The sequence below is a fragment of the Leucopleurus acutus genome (genome assembly GCF_964270905.1).
Source record: "Leucopleurus acutus genome assembly, chromosome: 14".
In the NCBI taxonomy this organism is placed as follows: Eukaryota; Metazoa; Chordata; class Mammalia; order Artiodactyla; family Delphinidae; genus Leucopleurus; species Leucopleurus acutus.
Window position 1 is genome coordinate 77,050,234 of NC_139156.1, and position 22,596 is coordinate 77,072,829.

Sequence of the window (22,596 nt, forward strand, 5' to 3'; positions counted from 1 at the left end):
TCTCCAGAATTTACTGATTCCCTTTTCATATGGACAGATTTTACACAAGGCACAGATGCAAAAAAGATGCAGACATTCTGGAAGTATCCAAGAATATCCCCTCTCCCCCCCAGTAAAACAAGGGAAGCAGAGGGAGGTAGAGGAGTTTCTGAAAAAAACTTTACATTCTAGTCTTTTACCCTGGACCCTGGTTTTTCAAAAGTCTTCTAGAAGTTTCCCAATCAGAAGCAGGGCACAGTGAAATAAAAGCCCTGCAGTAAAAAGGTGTCATGCTAGGAAAAGATAAAGAGGTTTGCAAAGGTGATGGGCAGCCCTGAGCACTCAGAGAGACTATCTTGAGTTCTATTCACCAAACTGCCGTGTTCCCTTGGTAAGGCTCTAGGGATGGGGCTCCATTATTTTCCGGGTGACGTGACAAACAGTGAAGCATTTCTGCCAGGGATAGCGAGAGATACATACCTAATAACAAAACAATCAAAATGACTCTCACAGGTCCAATGTGATGTATTTCTAGAATTTCTACTACACTGAGCACTGCTAGGAGACATAGTGGGTGGACTTCTGTGGGGTCAAATTATAGGTGAAATTGGCTACATGTGAATAATTACTGACGTGCGAGAAAACTACAATGTGACAGCCACATCCCCTTCCCAGGGCAGCCTGCATGCAGTGACTCGTCACCAGGGAGCTCTAAAGGCCCAGCTCCAATGCCCCAGCCCAGGGCTACCCCGAAGGGGGCATCTCAACTTCAGAACAGAGACCTGTGATGTGCCCTGTTGGGTCTGTACTGTAGCCCCACTTTTCCCTCTTCTCCATGCTGCTTCCTCCCCTTGCCCCGCAGGTGTTTATGGAACATTCCCTAATAAACTATGTGTATGTCATTTCCATCTCAGAATCTGCTTCCCCAGAAGTCCAACGTGCAACAGACACACACACGCGGACACACACAGGTTCCTTGGTGCCTCACGATCGTACTTTCAAGCAGTAGTATCCAATGATGCAGAAGAAAGAGATAACTGTGTGCAAAATGGCTAAGATACGCAGCGTGGGCTCCATGTAGCCGCTGCTCTCCTCCAGCACATAGTGAACTGCAATGATTCTAGGCGAGCTGTCCAGGCTGCTAACTTTGGCATTTTCACTTGAACTGCGAGTGGGGAGCTCCTTTCCTTCAACCACAGAAGAAGTGGAGACCTGATTCAAATCATTTAAAGGACAGTCAGTTCATTTCCTCTGACATCGGGGTAAACAAGAAACAATGGAAACCCAGTCTTAGCCAATAGCTGGATGTGAAACCACTGCACGATGAAAAGACTAAAAGCAAAGGCTAAAAAAGATAGCTTTTTCAGTATCTTGTAATAACCTATAATGGAAAAGAATCTGAAAAAGAACATATGATACATATATATATATACATAGAGAAAAAATATATATAAATATAACTGAAATATATATATATATATATATATATAACTGAGTCATTTTGTTATATGACTGAAACTAAACCCAGATATGAGGATTCCAGTACATGCAGGCAATAATTAGATGGCTAAGCTGCCTTCTCAGTGATCAAAAGAATTGAATACAGTACAGATATGCCACACCCAGATACAGTAACAAGTGAGATATTCAGCCAAATTAGACTCTGAGCACTGTGGGTAAATCCTCTGCAAATCCAACATTCTTCAGTGGGGGCATTTCTCACCTAGTGTGAGGAGCAAATCTATCCCTGCTGTACTAGACAGTCAGCAATGTGCCTGAGATTCAGGTTTTCATTTTCATCAAATACATTTCAGCATCGGTTTTGATGTGCTCACTAGTGGATCTCTGAAATCTTTACATTCAATTCAGTCTTTCATATTGGTTATTAAAAGACTAAGATGTACATACCTTATAAAAGAGCAAGATGAAATTGATTGCAAACGCGACAAATAAGGCTAACATTCTCATGTTGTAAAAGTTGCGAGCAAAATAGTTCTGAAGGTGAAAAAAATTATTAAAAGGTCATTGAATCGAGAGACTTGAAATTTGCAGACAATTGAAATAAAGCATTCATGCATTTACCCAAAACTATTTGTTGAGAGCCCACTGGGTTTCAAGTCCCATGCTTGGTGCTATCGACGTAAAGCACCAAGCTTTATGACGTAAACCACCACGGAGGAGACATAATAAAGAAGCACATTCACAGATAAAAAGCGTAATTTCAGGGAATGTTAAATGTTACGAAGAAAAATCCATCAGGTTAAGGACTTAGGGAACAGGGGCGCTATTCAGACAGGTGGTCAGAGAAGATCTGTCTAAGGAGGTGACATTTGAGCTGAGGCCTGGGTGCCACTGGACGGCAATCAAGTGAACAGTTGGGGACAGGAATGTCAGAGAAAGAGCTTGGAGGGCAAAGGTGCTGAGCTCCAGGTGATGCTGGTGTGTTTGACGAATAGTGAGGAGGTAGCGCAGTGAGAGGAGGGGAGAGTGGGAGGGAATGAGGTCAGAGAGGTGAGCGGGGGACAGGGTTCTGTAGCCCTCTGCTAAGAAGTCTGTTGCCCCTTATAGTGCAGTGGTTCAGTGTCTGATCGCTGGGACCACACTGCCTGGGCATAAAGCCTGACCTCACCACTGACTCACTGTGCGATGTGGACAAGAGACTTAATCACTCTTGTAGCATCACTTTTCTCACCTGTAAAGTGGGGATAACAACAAAACCTGTCTCATAAGTTTGCTATGAGGATTAGGTAAGTTACTATAGGGGAAGTTAGTCATTGATCTTGTTAATATCATTGGAATTAGTATTTTATTCTAAATGGGATGGCAAGCTCTTGGAGGAGCTGAAGAGGGCTGATGCAATCAGATGATTTGAAAGACGATTCCAGCTACTGAGTATAAAATAGATTGGAGGCAAGCATGGAAGGCAGGAGACGAGTTAGAAAGTGACTGCAGGATGCAGTTCATTTTAAAACATCTTACTAGAAGCTTCTGTTGAGAGGCTATGATTTTCTTCCAGAATGCTGACTCGGGAACTTCTGGCTCTCCATATCTGTGTGTGTGGAGCTGCCTCAATTTTTGTTTACCCTTATCTTCTTTGGCTTTTTCTTCTTTTTCTCCATCTTCTCCCCTACGAACACAAATGAATGAAAAATAAGCCATCCATAAACTAAAGAACTAAACAGGTTTTGTGCCCAAGTATACAAACGAACAAATATTTAAATCATAGTATCTGTTTTAATAACGGATATCTCTTCCTATGAATTATGATATTCAGAACTTTAGGATTAGGGGTAGGACTTCTTGCTTATCATAGCCCCCTACAGATGGATAATTTCTGTGAAGTCCAAGTCTATAGGACATTTTACAGGCTTCAAGTATCTTTGTATTATACCTAGCATATTCCTTTCCAAGTGTAGAGTAAAATATTTAAATGAAAGAATAACAATGGAGACTTTTTTTGGCTGCTACTTTTTAACATACCTTATTATTATTATTATTTTTGCGGTACGCGGGCCTCTCACTGCTGTGGCCTCTCCCGCCACGGAGCACAGGCTCCGGACGCGCAGGCCCAGCGGCCACGGCTCACGGGCCCAGCCGCTCCGCGGCATGTGGGATCTTCCCAGACCGGGGCACGAACCCACATCGGCAGGCGGACTCTCAACCACTGCACCACCAGGGAAGCCCTAACATACCTTATTTTTAAATTCTTATTTCAATGTTCAGGCTACTAGGATTTAAAATCAGAGGCGTACACATTTGGTTGTTCACGTGTATAAACGATGTCAATACATTAATTTTGCAGACAATAATGAAATTAGAAGCACTGAAATTTGACACCTAAACCCCTCTAGGTGCAAAATACCAAGGCTTCATGGAAGTATATTTATGTATATGTGTAGTCACATATATGTAACCCATATAACATAACCCATGCTTAACTCATATGAGGTCAAACATTATTTTAACGTTAAAGAGTTGCCATCGAAATGACTGTCATGCCCTGGTACATTTGTCTGCATTTCACTATGATAGTCACTTACGTGGCCATTTTTACAACTGATTCAACAGTTCAAGGTCTATGACAATGAATAGTGCTGACTGCACAAAAGAGACAACAGTGGCCCTTGTTTGAAGCCTAATTCAAACAAACCAACTGTAAAAATACACTTTTCAGACAACTAAAGAAGGTTAAATATTTAGTGGGTATTAGACGGTACTAAAGAATAATTGCAAATTTTGTTCGGTATAAATAATGGCATGATAATTATGTTTTTTTTAAAGTCCTTAGCAATAAGAAATGTATACAAGATATTTATGGGTGAAATGACATGGCGTCTAGTATTTTCTTTAAAACAACTTGTCGTACAGGAGGCCCCAAAATATGTGTGTGTGTCTGTGGTAGGGAGGGTAGGCAGGAGAAAACCTAGATGAAACAAAATTAGCAAAATGTTAAAAATTAGTAAAACTTGGTGATGGGTATATGGGGTGCATTATAACATTCTCTCTTTTGTGTGTGTTTGATAATTTCTAATAACAAAACTCTTTAAAATTTTCTATCTCAAATAATTTGGAAATATAAATGATTTTCCCTGAAAAAAGTATTAAGTTATTCAAAAGGTGACTCAAGTGATGTCAAGTAGGCATGTGAAAAAGTTGAATAAAACTGTTTTCCATGAAATATAACATTAGAAATAAGAACTATTTTTGAGTTATATCATTTAATGTTTTAATTTTATAGCTATAACTAAATTAACACAATTCTAAATAAACATTTGCTATTCTAAAAAAAAAAAAAAAGAAGAAACAGAACAGACAATGAAAACAGGCCAAAGGAAGTAACAGAATAGAGGAGAAAAATAAAATGCTACATGAGAATGCTACAGGCACTTAATTTGATTTCCCCAATTGTTAAAAATGTGCATATAAAACTATGTAAACTTGGGGAAAGATGTAGGTGTCAATTATTAACAGAAAGCCAGTGTTACGAGGAAATTATACATTTGCATTGCTTCATAGGCAGCTCTTTATTTCTCATTGTTGCATTTATAACTGTGCTCCACAGCACCAGGAATACTACTGAAAATGAAGTTTCCTGGGTCCCAGACCTGCTGATTCAAAATCTGTGCTGGGACCTAGGAGTCTGTGTCTTTAACAGACTCTCCAGGTGGTTTTTACGCAGGTGGCCCTAGGACTGTGCGTTGAGGACCACCATGCCCCGAGAATTCTGTGCCACGGCATTCAGAACGTTTGTCCTCTCCCTTCTTTACAAGAACAGAATAGACGCTCGATTTTAAACAGAGAACTACAGCACTCGGTCGTCTTGCAGACAGCATCACATGGAATCACTGAAGTCTTTTCTGCTGAGAGAGAAACACACAAACAGAACCCTCGTGGCAAAAGAAAGAGGTGGGAGTGGCCCCCAGGGCGGGTGTGTGGTCTACGCTTATCCCTGCCCATGGGCTGAGGCTCTCCACTACGATGACAGATGTCATCCTGCAGCCTGAGAGTCTCCACTGCATCCCCTGAAGAGAGAGGATGAGGGAAAGACACTAAAACAAAGGAAGGGATACAGCAACTACACCTACTCGGCTTTCTCAGGTTCGGATTTGCTTTCTTCTTTTTCTTCCTTTTCTTCTTTTGCCTTCTGTTCCTTGGATGAGTCAATGGGGAAAAGAGAAGCAGGATTACACATCACTTTTGAATGAGTTTAGGGAGCCCCGTGACCCTGTGTCAAACTGTAACCTATAAATGATACCCTCCTGTCTCCATTGAGATAAAACTTTCATGTGTGCCCTTTCTTCTACTGGTCCACGCATTTCCCCCCTCCCCGCACTTACCTACCAGGCCAGCAGTAGGTACCAACTTTCTGAGCTCCTTCCCACTTTTCTTATTTCACAACTACCTTCTTTCCCTCAGTCACCTACTCAAATCCTCCTCATCTTCCAACACCAACTTAAGTCCCACTGCTTAAGTCTCATCTAACTACTCCAAGCTATACTGAGGTTTCCATTTTCTCAACACAGGTAACCTCTACTGTCTGCTGCCTATGCTACGTACCACTTAATAATTTTCTAACTTTTTCGTGAGTCTTTTATCTTTCTAATAAACTCTTTAAGGCAACTTGAAAGCAGTGAGCACATCTTACATTTCTTTTAATTTGCTATGATACCCAGTGGTGTCAGACACCCGGCCAATCCTCATAAAATATTTGTGGATGGAATGATTATCGTTCAATTGCCTAATGTCAGGAGGGTGAATACTTCAGCTCGTACTTTCATAGTTTAACTTAACAATTTTATAAGGGACCTTCACAAAAGGCTAGCTCCACCTGACTAAAAAGCCATTCCTCTTTGGCAAGGCAAGTCACGTACCGAAAACCACCCTGGCACTAGCAAGACGGCTGATGTCAAGTTCACTTAGCGTGCCCACCTGAAGTCCAGAGAGCCGCTGTGACTGGAGGTAAGTTACCTGGAACTTTTCTGGCACCTCGGGGATAGGGACGGGGTTGCTCATGAGGTCGCTCAGGCCAGCATTGGGATTATGAGGAATCAGTTTGTACTGCCCGCCTTCTCGCTTCAGGTCCAGGCCGAAGATGTCGGAAAGCAGGTCACTCTCCTCCGTCAGTTCCTTTAAGTCCGTCAGATCTTCGCTGGGCAGGGCGCCTTCCATGGCTTTCCTCTCCGCGTCCTCCCCGTCTCCTCGAACCTCATCCTGCGTGGGGTCCGGCATGTTGGCCAAGAGCTCCGCCACCTTGATCTTCTTTGCACCTTCCACCAGGCTTCCTCCCAGCAGGAGGCTGCCGACGATGCGGGAGAAGCCTCTGAAAACGCTCGCTACGAAGTGCAGGAGGCTCATAAAAAACCCCCAGTAGGACGTAAAGAAGGCCGTGACCATGTCCTTCACCGTCATCTTCTTCACCTTCTTCATCTGCTTCTTCAGGCTCTTTAAGGTGAGCATCCGCATAAGGGTCAAGATATTATACCTGAGGGCAAACAGGGCCGACGTGACCGTCACGATGGAAAAGAAACCCGTCCTCGGCCCCTGCTCCTCTGGCTTCTCCTTCCCGCTCTCCTCTTTATTCGCTGACCTCTCGTTCAAGTCCGACTCTGAGATCTGAGCTGCGAGCTGCATCTCAAATATGGTGTCCTCACAGAAGTTCACGAAGAGCTCCATCTTCTCTTTTTCTCCCCCTTCGTTGACCACATCAAATATAAATTGCCTTTTGGACTCCTTGACCTGGGGCTTCTCCCACTGGGTTCGGCTGGACTCACTGATTTCAAAGTAAACCCTCTCGATGCGCTTGGCACTGCCCATGATCTCGATGCGGCCCAGAAAGGGCTGGAAGTAATTCAGGACGCTCTCGGCCAATTCCAGGAAGGTCTGCAGCCGGGTGTCGTTGGGCATGTGTTCAGAAAGGTTTGTCAGAAGCACTGCCACGTTGAAGCCGATGTCCTTGGCAGGCTCGTGGAACCGCTTGACAAATCCCTCGTAGTCCAGAGTTTCGTTTTCATCCGTCTCTGTGCAGGACAGCAGAAATTCAGTCTCGGACTGGGTGTAGTGCTTATGGCTCTCCATCGCTTTGTGGAAGTCCCTCTTGGAAATGACTCCCTTACCGTCTGGGTCATACTCTTTAAAGGTATCAGAAGATGTCAAGTCCTTGAGTTTTAAGAACATGTCAAAAAATTTGAGAATCATCTCCACGTTGTTGGAAGATTCCACGAGCATATCAACCATCTGTTTGCCGATCGTGCCATTAACGACATTGCCTAGGGGTAAAGAACTGCATTGGCTCAAAATGAACACTCCTGATAAAACCAGTGTCTAAGCCGGGTAGAAGCTAGTGTACGCTACTGTGAATTAATTGGAAACTGGTCCAGTTGTGTAAGTTGTCGCTAATTGGTACAGGTAAATATTAAATATCTTAAAATGTCTAAAAAAACCCCAGTGTCTACAGATATATAATAATATATAATTATAATATATTTTATATATATATATATATAATATATAATATAAATCTTATAGGACATCTGAATCAAAGATAGCTCCTTGTTTATCTTCCAACGTACGAAGGAAAAGATGAGTAATTACTTGTAAACTCTAGTTTCGGAGAGTGATTACATGAACACAAGCAAAAGCATATTTACAAAGTAATTAACGCACATAAAACAATATGTGAAGAAAAGCTGACATTTTTTCCCTCTAATTGTGTTTTAGGATTAAAGAAAAAGCAACGTGTTTTAGGATTAAAAAAAAAATGGGGCAAACATTTATATTATCCTAAAGCCAGAAACTGAAATACAGTCTCATATTAATAATAAAAATGAGTGTTTGCACAGACCTTTTGGGTTGACATGTCACTGCTCATAAACGTTACCTGATTTCACATTCATATGTCTGTGAGGCAGGTACTTTTTATTAATTCTGATTTTACTATTGAGAAAACTGAGGTTTGGCAAGGTTAAATTAATGTGCTGGCCGTGACATGATTATTGAGGGCTAAGGCCTGGATTTGAAACAGATCTTCTGAGAGCAAATTAGATGCTCTTTCTGATTTAAAATGTAAAAGATCTCCCTGCATTTCTTCATGGTCCAGAACGTTTATAATTAGAAAATGGCAGATTATGGATAAGCTTGAGGAAATGAGATGTTATCCTAAGGTGTAGTCATCGAATGCTTTTATTCCATGAACAGAGCTTGATATGTAACATGAAGACATGCATCAGGAAAAAGATGCATGGTGAAGGGTCTCTTGAGTGCATTCGTGAAGCATTAAACACCAGCGTTAAGAGCATAGGCTCAGGGGCTTCCCTGGTGGCGCAGTGGTTGAGAGTCCGCCTGCCGATGCAGGCGACACGGGTTCGTGTCCCGGTCCGGGAAGATCCCACATGCCGCGTAGCGGCTGAGCCTGCGTGTCCGGAGCCTGTGCTCCACAATGGGAGAGGCCACAGCAGTGAGAGGCCCGCGTACCGCAAAAAAAAAAAAGACCATAGGCTCAGGAGCCATGCTACTGGGATTTGAATCCAGGTCCCACCATCTGTTAGCTGAGCTCCCTGGGCAGACTTCTTAGCCTCTCTGCACTCAGTTTCCTCATTTGCAAAACAGTGGTAATATTACTATGCAATTCATAAACCTGATATTAGGATGAAAAAGTACTTAAACCAGCAGCTGGCATAGTAAACGAGGTTAATTTTAAGTTGTCATTCCTGCAGTTCCTGTCGCAGTTATTACGGTTGTGGTGTTATTATTATTTAGACTAAAACTTGAATTGAGGTCATGGGAAAAGGATCCTGTGCTCAAAGGGTATAAAGCGGCTGCCAACTAAGGGCTTCAAGCAAATGCTGCGTCGCTGAAGTCCTCGTGCAAGGTGTGCCTACTGCCTTAATTAGTCAGAGTACAGCTGTGCAGTGCAGGGCGGACTGAGAAACAGAGAGAGGGATTAGGACGGATTTAAGAAAAAAAAGGACAGGGAACTAATAACAGCAAACATTTTTTATTTGCTTTGGTCGTATTCACATGATTTCACTAAATGCTTGCATCAGCCTATCATAAGCCCCCTTTCACAGAGGAGGAAAGTGAAAAATGGAGAGACGTAACTTGTGTCAGGGTCACACTGCCTGCGTGGCAAAGTGGGATGGGGCATTGGTGGCAGATCTCAGAACCCAAGCTCTTACCTACTACGTTTAGTGTCTGAGACAGAAAAGAAATGCAGTAGCAAAGGAAAGTAGGTTGAAAAGAGAAAAGCGAGAGAATGAAAACCCGACAGAGAGGCATGTGGTGGGAAGACTAGGCCGCCACTAGACTTGGTGGGCTAGGGTGCTCTCCCGAGCCTTCTCCTCCTGCAGAATTTTTTCTTTCTTTTTTTTTTTTTTTTGCGGTACGCGGGCCTCTCACTGTTGTGGCCTCTCCCGCTGCGGAGCACAGGCTCCGGACGCGCAGGCTCAGCAGCCATGGCTCACGGGCCCAGCTGCTCCACGGCATGCGGGATCTTCCCGGACAGGGGCACGAACCCGTGTCCCCTGCATCAGCAGGCGGACTCTCCACCACTGCGCCACCAGGGAAGCCCCCTCCTGCAGAATTTTAAGAACCCATAGGAGTCACAAGGCAGTCAGCTCAAAGCAGCAATTTACACAGTTGGACTGTATCCAAACGTCTGTAATCCCCACTGGTTACAAACGAACAAAATGATAAACAAATAAAACCTTCTTTAGGTATTCTGTCTGAAGAGCATACTCTCTGGGGTATCACTATGAAATGAAAAATATCACTACGAATGAAGTACTAGTGATTTCATTCCATAGTGTTGTAAACTGAGATAGGCAGGATTTCTCTTTTTTAAAAAGCAAACTTGGAAAAAGAGTAATCAAGCCAGCAATAAATCTGAGGTATCTGTCCCATCTCAGCGTTGATATTTTATCCTTTGCAGCATGCTGACACCCAAAGCAAGCGTGTATGGAATCCTTAAAATAAAAGATTAAAGGGGACTTGAAGATATAAATCAAAACTACCTTCCAACATGGACAGCAACATGACCACCATGTCCTTCTGCAGATCCATCAATTCTTTCAGCAGCTCAATTTGACTGGAATCCTGAAAGAATTAACACACTGCATCTGAGATAATATGGGAAACCTATGCAGCAAGAACGTCATCCTTATTCTCACAAAAAGAGTATGGATCTACCGAGAGCGGACACTTTACAGCAACATAGAGCTAAAGGGAGGCCAAATGTAAGTCTGCAGCTTATTAAAAATACACACGTAAGAATTAAAGAGTATTGACTGTTGATTCCAACTCATGTTTACTGAAGTATTTGTAAGGACAATGAATAAATCTAACAAGAGGACAGAAGAACTAAAGCAGTGGTGGAACCCCTGGGGCCAGGGAGGCAAGACTCAGGTGCTTCTGCACATTGGGTATCTTTCTTCTACTTGAGTAAAGACTGGACTTGTCTTTTCTTCTTTCTAACTTACTACACCAAGATGCTATATATTTTGTAAAAATTAACATATTCTGGAAGACACAGGCATAACAGTGATAAGAGATAAACTTATCCGACATAAATCTAGGCAAAAATGTACACAAGTATTACCTGTATTAATAATGCACAAAATCTTATTTACCAATTTTATCAAGCTCTTAAATATTTCTCTCGTTAGAATTTTGTTTTGTTTTTCATTTTTCACCGTGAAAAAAAAATTATTTTACAAAGATATGTTGTGTCCAAACATCACTATGCTTAGATTCAGTGCCTGGAAATATGGAATGTACTTATATTTACATTATGACCTCATGAATCATCAGATTCTCTTATTTTAAACTATACCCCTCTTTCTTTTTTTAAAAAAAATACAAGGTATCATATTATTCATATGAATTTTCCTACATAGGAAGCCAAATTTCAACACTGCTGGAAGGATGAGGCTTTTTCTTCCTAAATAGTCGTTACCTTGACTAGGTCTACAAACTGAACAACTGCTAGGTAGCACCACCAGATGTTCATAAAATGATGGCAGTACCTCTGAATCGGAACTCTCCTGTGAATGTATAAATTTGGTTCATGTTGATTTCCTTTACTTACTAAAATGTCATTAGCAATTAGTTGAAAGCATCATGATATTTCCTTACTTGGTTGATTACCAATAACTAGATACAGACAAAGATTCTCTCCTTGACCAAACTAGCCAGCTCCTCTGGGCCCTCTTCCCAACTAGGCTTTAATCTTGGTCTATAAAGACTTGAACAAAACACCACCATAGTTTCTAACAGCTCAAGGCTGCATCCCTAGGATGACCCAGCCCCCCTTAGAGTGCCTGCCTGAGAAAACTCAAGACTGCCAGAAACATTTTCTGTGTGTTCCAGCCAACACCTGACGATAGTAGAACCTGTCTCCCAGGCTCTGTGGGAGGGCAGAATCCTGACTTTAATATTCAGCTGGCCCAATCACATTCACACTGAACAACGCTTTGTAATTTTCCTCTTCCCTGACTCTACTGAACCCTGCTAATCCCCCTCCTTCTCCCTTTAAAACACTTATCACCTCTGTACAAGTATAAGTTGACTTCAGCTCACACTAGGTTGTTTTCCCTACAGTAACAGTTATCACTGACTAAATCGGTCCCTGCCACTTTAACCGGTGCCTGGCTTTATCTTTGACCAAGATATCTTCCTGCTTGTAGGCCAGAGGGCAGATGTGAGTATCCGCACCTTGCTGGAGGAAAGGAGACTCAAGGAAGAGAGATGGGACAGGTGAATGAAATCGTGGGAGTTGGACTGGAGTCGTTTGACTTTGAATCTAGCATTCTCTCCTCTACCTGACACCTGGAAGATACAAACCCACACCCCGACAGACATGTCAGCCTCAGGAGAGCCCATCAAAATTCACTGCATCACAGGGACATATTTACTCAAGATTTATATTAAGAGTTTTTCTGTTTGTGTAACTCTGAGCTCCAAATGCAATACACGAGTGAGAAAACAGCATTCTGATGTTTTCAAGATATGCTCCCGAATTAACATTAAAGCATGGTGGAAAATCTGTTTCTTCTTTGTTTGCCTGTCTGCATGGCTATTTTTTTTTCTCTTTGACTTTCACAAAGTAAAATGTCCTGTTAATGGGCGAGTGTCATCTTTAGAGAACAGCTGCTTGTTTATGACCCTATAAGAAAACTGTCTCCCCTTAACGAGGGATTTGGAACAGATGACAAATCCTCTTCCAATTATCTGTAGGGAGGAGGAAAATTCCAGTGAGTAATCATGGAGAAGTAGGTCTACAAAGGACTGTAAAATGTACAGTGTTTGGAGACTATGTTTTATTTCTCCAGTAGAGTCAACTCCTCAATACCTTTTGTTTTCAAAATTGAATAATGGCTTCCACCTCTTCTCAGCTTTGCATAAAATTCTTTTATTAAAAAAAAAAAAGGTTTTTTTTAATGTAGAGTAAAAGTTGTATAAAGAAGTCATCTAAGAAAGAGAATATTCAGACAAAGGAAAGCATGCTTAATTTGCCAGTGATCACAGTGTCCAGTGTGTCATTTAGGATGGTTGGACGACAGTGACTTTACCTGAGACAGCTTCATCTGCATGTGGGCAAACACATGAAGAAAACCCACCACCGCATCCCAGAGCCTGCTATGAGCCAAACTCTGCTGGTTGCCAGTGCAAGGACCCTGGGGCAGAAACAGACAAACAACAATCATTCTTGATAATTTAATTGCCAAAATAAACTTCACAATAATAGGGACAAAGTTGACTTAGTGCTGACATATCTTATCACCAGCATGTTATCTGAAAAGACAGGAACCCAAAACAAAAGATATACAGTGATTGTAATGGTATATCACTCTTAGGAGACAAACATATTCTTCCTTGAAATGTTTAAATCCCCAAAACAGTTTCTCAAGGATTTTCATGTTCTGTTTCTGTAGGAATACTAAAACACTGGGGAAAAAATGGTGAATTATTTCATTTTTGTCTGACTTTGGTCTCTTCTCTTTAGAGGAAATCTTAGCTAAGTTATTTTAGCTAAGTCAGATCACCAGAAGTGACTACCTGTGTGAAAAGAATTTGAGATCATGCTTTATATGAGAGGTACTTACTTCTTATTGTTAAATAGTAACCTGGATAAAGCATTCATAGAGAGGACAAAAGATTCTCTTCAGCGCTTCATTGTACAGCCGTATCCTGGTTACCAGTCATACAACCGTTGAGATTTTTAAAGATTAATACTTAGTCATTAACTTTAGGAACCCAGAATCCAAGACAATGAGAACCTAACTTTGCTCTCTTAGCTTTCACTCCAGAAGTGATCTTTATGTGACACTAGAGTGAGAGTTGTAACAGAGACTGTTTGGGTGGAGTCAACTTCTAGTCTTCCTTCCCAAGGAGAAATTCTACAATCGCTAAGTTTTGAAAACACACCCACATCAACCAGGAGAAGAAATACTAGGGATTATATTTCAAAAGAAAAAAACTCATTCACTCATTAGACAAATGGCTCAGTATAAGTTTAAGTTGGAGAGCACATTAAAATGTTTCAGGTTTTAGACTGGAGACAAGTGACTGGAAGAGAGGACTGCACTGAAGATACTGAAAAGATGTTGACATGAAACTCTGTCCTTTATCAAGCTACACTTGAGGCCCTACAGCTGAGGATAAAAGATGTAACCGAGTGGGACCCTATGACGCCTTCCCAGAATAGACGCCCACCCATGTCCTCTGCCTTCCTTTTGACTGTAGAAAACCTTTAGTCAAAGAATACATTTAATGAAAGAAGTGAACAAATGCAGAAAGAAAGGAAAACCGTCAAGCAAGACAAAATAATACTTTAGCCATTAAACCAAGTCAAGGACCTTTAGTTTCTTCTCAAGGTCTATAGATAATATTCTGAGCCACGTCCTTTGAGCTGTATGGCAGATATGGAAACGCCCACCAGGTGGAAGAAGTGAACTGCAGTCTGCCCACAAGCACGGAGACCCCAGACTGGCTGGAATCAGAAGGTCGATGATGCTGACTTCCAATTACCTCACCACCAACCAGTCCGAAGAATGTCCACGAGCTGATCACACTCCCCACAAGCCCTGTCCCTCCCCGTCTTTATAAACCTTCCCCTGAAAGCCTTCAGGGGGTTCGGGCCTTTTAAGCACTAGGCTCCCTGGACTCCTTGCTTGGCGCCTGCAATAAACACTGCACTTCTCTTCACCACCACCGGGTGTCAGTAGATTGACTTTACTGCGCGAGGGCGGGCAGACCTAAGTTTAGCTCAGTAACAAAGACAGTAAGTGTCAAGCATCTCAGTACTCCAAAAGCAAGGTGCTCGATTCAGCACCTGCGAAAGGAAACTAAGTAGATCTTTCTACCTCAAAGATATAAAGGCGCTGAAGCCAAAAAGGGAAAGACTTTGGAAAGAGCCCTGCAGGTGCCGGGCCTCCCAGCCTCCACCCCTGCTGCCGCAGGAGAGGAGATGGCCCGCTTCCCTTTACACCATGGAGAGAAGAGGGGTCAAGAGAGCCATCAGAAGCACTCGGCTCCTACATGTAAAATATGAGATTAGATCACTCCCTAACACCATACACAAAAATAAGCTCAAAATGGATTAAAGACCTAAATGTAAGGCCAGACACTATCAAACTCTTAGAGGAAAACACAGGCAGAACACTCTAGGACATAAATCACAGCAAGATCCTTTTTGACCCACCTCCCAGAGAAATGGAAATAAAAACAAAAATTAACAAATGGGACCTAATGAAACTTCAGAGCTTTTGCACAGCAAAGGAAACCATGAACAAGACCAAAAGACAACCCTCAGAATGGGAGAAAATATTTGCAAATGAAGCAACTGACAAAGGATTAATCTCCAAAATTTACAAGCAGCTCATGCAGTTCAATAAGAAAAAAACAAACAACCCAATCCCCAAATGGGCAGAAGACCTAAACAGACATTTCTCCAAAGAAGATATACAGATTGCCAACAAACACATGAAAGATGCTCAACATCATTAATCGTTAGAGAAATGCAAATCAAAACTACAATGAGATATCATCTCACACCAGTCAGAATGGCCATCATCAAAAAATCTAGAAACAATAAATGCTGGAGAGGGTGTGAAGAAAAGGGAACACTCTTGCACTGCTGGTGGGAATGTAAATTGGTACAGCCACTATGGAGAACAGTATGGAGGTTCCTTAAAAAACTTACCATACGACCCAGCAATCCCACTACTGGGCATATACCCTGAGAAAACCATAATTCAAAAAGAGTCATGTACCACAATGTTCACTGCGGCTCTATTTACAATAGCCAGGAGATGGAAACAACCTAAGTGTCCATCATTGGATGAATGGATAAAGAAGATGTGGCACATATATACAATGGAATATTACTCAGCCATAAAAAGAAATGAAATTGAGCTATTTGTAATGAGGTGGATGGACCTAGAGTCTGTCATAGAGAGTGAAGTAAGTCAGATAGAGAAAGACAAATACCGTATGCTAACACATATACATGGAATTTAAGAAAAAAAAAATGTCATGAAGAACCTAGGGGTAAGACAGGAATAAAGACACAGACCTACTAAAGAATGGACTTGAGGATATGGGGAGAGGGAAGGGTAAGCTGTGACAAAGTGAGAGAGTGGCATGGACATATACACACTACCAAATGTAAAATAGACAGCTAGTGTGAAGCAGCCACATAGCACAGGGAGATCAGCTCGGTGCTTTGTGACCACCTAGAGGGGTGGGATAGGGAGGGTGGGAGGGAGGGGATGCAAGAGGGAAGAGATATGCGGACATATGTATATGTATAACTGATTCACTTTGTTATAAACCAGAAACTAGCACATCATTGTAAAGCAATTATATTCCAATAAAGATGTGAAAAAAAAAAAAAAAAAGACTAGAAGTCTACCCCAAGAAGAATAGAAAGCAAATCAAGGTGAAAAAAAAAAAGGTATATTATTCATGGAATTTGGAATTTTACCTATATTATATACATTATCATATTATATAATTTTATATATACACACACACAGATATGTGTGTAAATATACTCTGGACAAAGAATGTTGCCTGCCGTTCCAGTAAGCAAAGGATGTTGCCACCACCAAGACATCAGCTACTGCAGCTGCCCCCTGACTGTGCACCCTGAGGGGACTCAGGATGGAGAAATGCAGGATACTGGCCCTAGGTATTTAAGGTTCCCATCAAAGGAATGATTTCAGTGAGCCCAGATTCTTGCATCTTCCCATACACAGAAAAGCACTAAATTCATTAACTTAAGATGTTTGATTTTTCTTTAATTAACAGTAATCGTTTGACGTTCAGATTCCCTGTTTTTTTTTTGTTGTTGTTTGTTTGTTTTCGCCAAAAAACCCTATATATCCTATATAGCCTCCCTTACCTTTTTGGAGCAGTCCCTCAAAGCTATCTGAGAGGCTGCATCCCAGGCTTAAGTCCTCAGTAAGTCCTCTAGATAAAACATAATTCTCAATTCCTAGGTTGCCCATTTTTTTTCAGTCAACAATACACACATACATGTATTAAAATGAAGTTTTTAAATGCTCTTTTCTTTTTCATAAAGTTTCTATGAAACTTCTTCCTTATTTTCACTGGAATACTATAAAAAGTGGTTTACAACTCTGCCCTCTCTCCTTCACTTCTTCTCTCCCCTCCTTCCTTAATATTTATTGAGTGCTTAATATGTATATACCAGACCCTGAAAGTATGACACAGTCAACATCATGGTTCATGTCTTGAAGGAGTTCATGACAGCCCAACCTGCCAAGTGGTAAAGCAGGTTCATTCCATATAAATTCACATCTCAAGTGAGTATTTTAAATGGCCAATTGGCTAAGAATCTATGGAAGGGGTCAGTAAGAATGTGGATGAGAGCAGGAAAATACTTTAGGCCTATTGCATTTTTCCAAGGAATTCAATGCTAACCAGTTGACTCTCTTTTCTCTCTTTCTTTCCTTCTTCAAATAACAGAAACGTTTAAAGGTTTACCTGAATATACTCTGTAAGCGTGTTAAAGACTTGTTTTGCTACTTGAATCGCTTTGGAGAAATTCCTTTGTCCCTGTTCATCAATGACATCTTTCCCAGAGTAATACCAATAGAAGTCACTGATTGATTCCTGGAAAAGAGACATGAGAGGATTAAGGCACCATCTGAAGCTACGAAAGACCTGTCCAGTTCTGGACTCAGTAATAGGAAATCATTTTAAATAACAGATTGGAAGCAAACAAAAGTATCTGCAAGGTAAGTACTATTGTCAATGATTTTCCTAAACATAAAATATGGTGACATCCTCCCTAGATATAAATAACAACTGGAGAGAAGATTAGAAGTAGAAAACTTAGCTTTTAAAATGACTTTCTGTCTCTGATGACCTTGAACTTCACAAACATAAGGATTCATAACATTAATGCATGTTTATCCATAGAGCAGTTAGGTGTTTACTATGTGAGCACAGAAATTAGACAAATCATCGAACAATATTTCTGGGTTCCAGACATTTGGTCTCCTTTTTCTCCAACAAAGCCAATAACATTTCTTTGATGAGAATTCCAGGATGTTCCTGGCTTGTGTAACTGCCCCTGAAGAAACTAGCTGGACTCCTTATAAATACTGACAACAACTGTAAACAAACATCTAAATAAGATCAATCTTTCCAAACAGGATATATTCAACAACAACTTATATTGTGAAGGAACTTTAGTTGCCTAAATGAGTAATACAATTTGGGCTACCATTTAGGTTTTGAGACATGATTTTGAAAATCACAAATATATTTTCAGCAATGCTTCTTGATATATTTGCTTCAAAAATGGACTTTTTTTCTCATTAAGCTTTAAGTAAGAGTGTTGTGCTTTTACATATGCAAAGATTAAGGGAGAAACAGAGTTTGAATTTGCAGTTTTTAAAAGTACTATACCTGATTTCCTTATAAATAAAGGGAGGGAAATAAAAGTTATATAAAATCTTATGACTTAAGAGGCCTACACCTTCAGATTCGGTTCTAGTAATGTGTAAACCATTACTACACTATCAAAGATACTTTTAAGTGATGACGTGTTAAGCTGAATTTTTAAATTAATGCAAATATTTCAAGAGCTGAAAAGAACTAACCTTATGCTATTAAATTTAAGTGTATGGTAAGTAGTTTGAAAGCCTTTCTTTCCCATTTTTAGTAACGTTTCAAATATCCTTCTCCTATTTATCTATCAACTGTAGAGGAAGGAACAGAGCATGTTCATGCTTTACAAATTGAAAAGGAATTTAAAATGCCATCAAGCTAAAAACTGTAGGAAAAACATATTCCCACTTATAGAAAGAAAATAAGCCAAGTGAGAGCCAGGATCAGAGGCCAAGACAATAGTGGCAGCTTCAACCTAAGACTTGGGGAAAGACTGTGATCAAAGCCAAAATATCTCTACAAATTCTGACCTCATAAATCAAAACACATTTCAACATGGCAGTTTCACAACCCCACCATATCTGGCCAACCAGCCAACCCCTTAATTTGTTACTAACGTAAAGCAACGTACCTGAACTCTCAGTAGGTAGTCTACGGTAGAGATGATTATGTTGACAGTCGTATTATTGCCAGTCTGAGTTCTCAGATAATTTTGAAAATCTACATAAGATCAAAAGATGTTATTAAAGCGCATTCAAAAATGTAAAATGAGTTCTTTGAATAACTCCAAAAGCAAATGATGTCTCCAGCAAAATCACCATGGCTACGTACACTGTTAATCTGATAGTTTTAATATTGAATAATTTATATTTTCCACACAAAGTGAGTACCTCAAAAACAAATCTAGGTGCCTCACAGAATATCAATATTCAAATTTCATCTAAGAGGTTGCTAACACCTGTTTCTTGATTCCTAGCTCTAGGGCTCTGGGCATGTGAATGGCTGAAAACAACTTCCATCCTGTAGGACAGAGTAATTAAATGATTTATTCCATAATCCCTTATTCCTCAGTACTGTGTTAAGTGCTGGGGAAGCAAAAATCAAGATCAAGTTCCTGCCTTCACGGATACACAAGCTTGGTGGAGAACCAGACATATAAACAATGAATGCAAATACATCACGCAAAGTTACACAATGAAGTAGATTCCCCCAGTAAAATACGTGGTAAAAAAAGAAACAGAGCTACGTACGTCTCTATAGCTATCTATCTGATCTACATCTTTCTTCACCTATCAGCTGTCTTCTCTAGCATGAGAACAACTAATAAGAATTAAGTGAGGGGCTTCCCTGGTGGCGCAGTGGCTAGGAATCCGCCTGCCAATGCAGGGGACACGGGTTCGAGCCCCGGTCTGGGAAGATCCCACATGCTGCAGAGCAACTTAGCCTGTGCGCCAGAACTACTGAGCTCGCCTGCCACAACTACTGAGCCTGTGCACTAGAGCCCATGAGCCACAACTACTGAAGCCCATGCACCCTAGAGCCTGTGTCCTGCAACAAGAGAAGCCACCACAATGAGACGCCTGTGTACCACAACAAAGAGTAGCCCCCGCTCGCCGCAACCAGAGAAAGCCCGTGCGCGGCAACGAAGACCCAGTGCAGCCAAAAATAAATAAATAAATTAAAGAAAAAAAAAGAATTAAATGAAAGGGCTAGCAAAGGACTTTGAAAGAGGCAATGCGATACAGAAAATTTCCCAGCGCCTACGCAGCAGGTAATGTTCAAGAACTGTTTCTTGACCCAAGGGAAGAAGCATAATTGGAACTAACAGACTCCTATTATTGCTTCAAAATGCTTATTTCTGGGTACCACCGATGGTCTGGGGTCTCACAAACCTGAGTTGTGTCCCTCACAAAGCAGTTGCAAGAAGCGGAAGAGGTCACAGGTGAATTCGTCATCCTGCAGAACCTTTTCTCCTGCAGGAAGTCCAGAGGAACCCAATGTTATCAACCACCTTAGCCTCGCCCTCCCTTTCTATCCCCACCTCCATCAAACTTGCATGTTGATGTAGCATCGTTCTGAACCCAAAACAGTCACAAATCATAGCCACTTTTCTATCTGAAGCTCATAAGATCATGCGCTTGACAGATAGATGCACTTTTTCTTGCTAAGAAAAGAACACTTGGATCTTAAAAACTCAGATATCTCTCTGTTAAAAGTAGCAGCATGGGTTTGGCAACATTTTAGAAACAACCTGAAGAGATTAGAGACTTAAACTTTCTTTTTCTTTCTTTCTATCTTTCTTTTTTTCCTTTTTGGTAAGATTTGTGTAGGAATGATCTCTGCGTCTCTTACAAGTGTGGAAGTTAAGTCTGCTTTGTTCCCAGAGTCTGACCAAATGATTCAATGCAGAAGTATTCAGTACATACATAAAACAGGACCAAGAGTTTCCTTTATTCAAATATTAATTAAAGGACTTTTGTGAAAACTCTGGATGAGTGGAAAATGTTTTTTAACTCATTTCACTAAACTCTCTCATGAGCTTGTCTAAGTAGAGAGCTCATTGGTTGGAGCATTCCTTCCAGAGGAGGAAGAACTGACAAGCAGACCTAATTCTAAATACCAAACCAAAGGATAAACTTCGCTGGCTCCTGCTAGGAGAGCTAAATCTAACAAAGAAATGTGAAACGGAGGGCATCTCAGTGCCATAGGAGGTGCTCTGCATCATTTCAACAGTAACTATACGTGTGGGGCAAGGATGAAGCCTCAGAAAAGGGTTCCGATCTTTCATCTACATTTCCATTTAAATGTATCTTGATCACAAGTTACTTTGAAAGCAAAAACACAAAGAAGGAAACAAACAGAAAACAGGCACCACACAAATGAAAGCTGATTTTAAAAGCATAGCGTGTCCGTGAAAAAAACACTGTCAACATTATGAGTGTATGCTCTGGAATCTCAATTTGTTAAGAAAACAAAATGACCAAAAAAAAAAAAAAAAAAGAAATGTTGTTTGGCAAGTGAATGAATATACTCATGTATTTAAAAAAATAATAATAACTTTTCAGACTGGAAATACTTTGGGCTAAGAAAGAAAACTATGCAATGATGTGTTTACTGGAACTAAAATTATGAATGATCATAATGACAGAGAGTTGATGGACTTACCAGTCTGCAGTCTGTGACTTTCAAAGTGAGAGGCTTCATATAATGGGAGGGTTAGGAAGCAAAACCATTTTGAAAACTAATATAAACATTAAAAAAAGTACATAAAATCACTGTACTGGTTTCCCTGTTGGCCTGCAAGATATTATATTTGGTGACCAAATTAAGATCACCACGTCTACAAATGCGATGTGGCAAGTTTAATGTGTTAAATGCACATTGTTTTGAATCTCAATACATGGCTGATAAGCCCATTCCTCCATGTTCACGTTCATGACAGGATAGGAAAAAAGGAAACAGCCTAGGCTAATAAGCTACACTCTTCATTGATTACACTTAGTATCATTTCATGAAGATACTTTAAAATGCTATTTAAATCAAACTGTTATGAGTTAGTTACACAGACTTATTGACGCCTTGTGAACCCATCTAAAATGTTTTGTTTTGGTTTTGCCGTTTTTCAGAAAATTGAATCAATAAAACCACGGACATACTTCCAATGTTCACATATTCAATGTGGAGTAAGTAACCCTTGGTAGAAAGTATTCAGAAAAGTTAACACAAATAAATGAACATGTAGTCTACCAGTGTGCCTGAAAATGCTCTGTACGATGCACATTGATTTATAACATAAGGTTTGTTTTCTGTTGGCATGCACAGTATTTTCCGGACTGTACACTGAAACACATACAAGTAACTTCTTACATAGGACACGCTGCACACAGCAGAACAAGAGGGAAAGTCGGGGTGGGGGGGAGGGGCAGGTCAAGACTTCATTTACCATCAGCTGACACCAGGTTATCGTATCCACTAAGGTGCTATTGCTTAATGAACACATTACTATCTGATTAAAATGCTGCCATCGCCCATGCTGCATGTAGGCAGTGCAGGAACAGAGATGGATGATGGCTTTATGTCTGCAGAAGGTACACGAGCAACAGTCTATTTTGTGATGTATGCAAAAGAAATTCCATTGTAAGATGGAAACTAAGGTTGATAATAAATAACAAAATGGAGAAAAATGTAGTTGAAAGTGCT

The 22,596-nt window shown here is 40.8% G+C and overlaps 1 protein-coding gene across 2 annotated transcripts in view; it reads right to left on the reverse strand.

The window, feature by feature from the left end:
- Positions 1-22,596, reverse strand: part of RYR2 (ryanodine receptor 2) — a gene marked incomplete at both ends in the record, with an annotated part of 711,173 nt that overhangs the window by 37,423 nt on the left and 651,154 nt on the right. For both annotated transcript variants that reach the window (XM_082854592.1, XM_082854593.1), the window contains 10 exons: positions 976-1,191; positions 1,888-1,974; positions 2,959-3,106; positions 5,565-5,629; positions 6,448-7,745; positions 10,488-10,569; positions 13,044-13,148; positions 17,485-17,613; positions 19,028-19,116; positions 20,289-20,369. In XM_082854592.1, the coding sequence (XP_082710718.1) occupies positions 976-1,191; positions 1,888-1,974; positions 2,959-3,106; positions 5,565-5,629; positions 6,448-7,745; positions 10,488-10,569; positions 13,044-13,148; positions 17,485-17,613; positions 19,028-19,116; positions 20,289-20,369 (2,300 nt within the window). The remainder of the gene's footprint in view (positions 1-975; positions 1,192-1,887; positions 1,975-2,958; positions 3,107-5,564; positions 5,630-6,447; positions 7,746-10,487; positions 10,570-13,043; positions 13,149-17,484; positions 17,614-19,027; positions 19,117-20,288; positions 20,370-22,596) is intronic.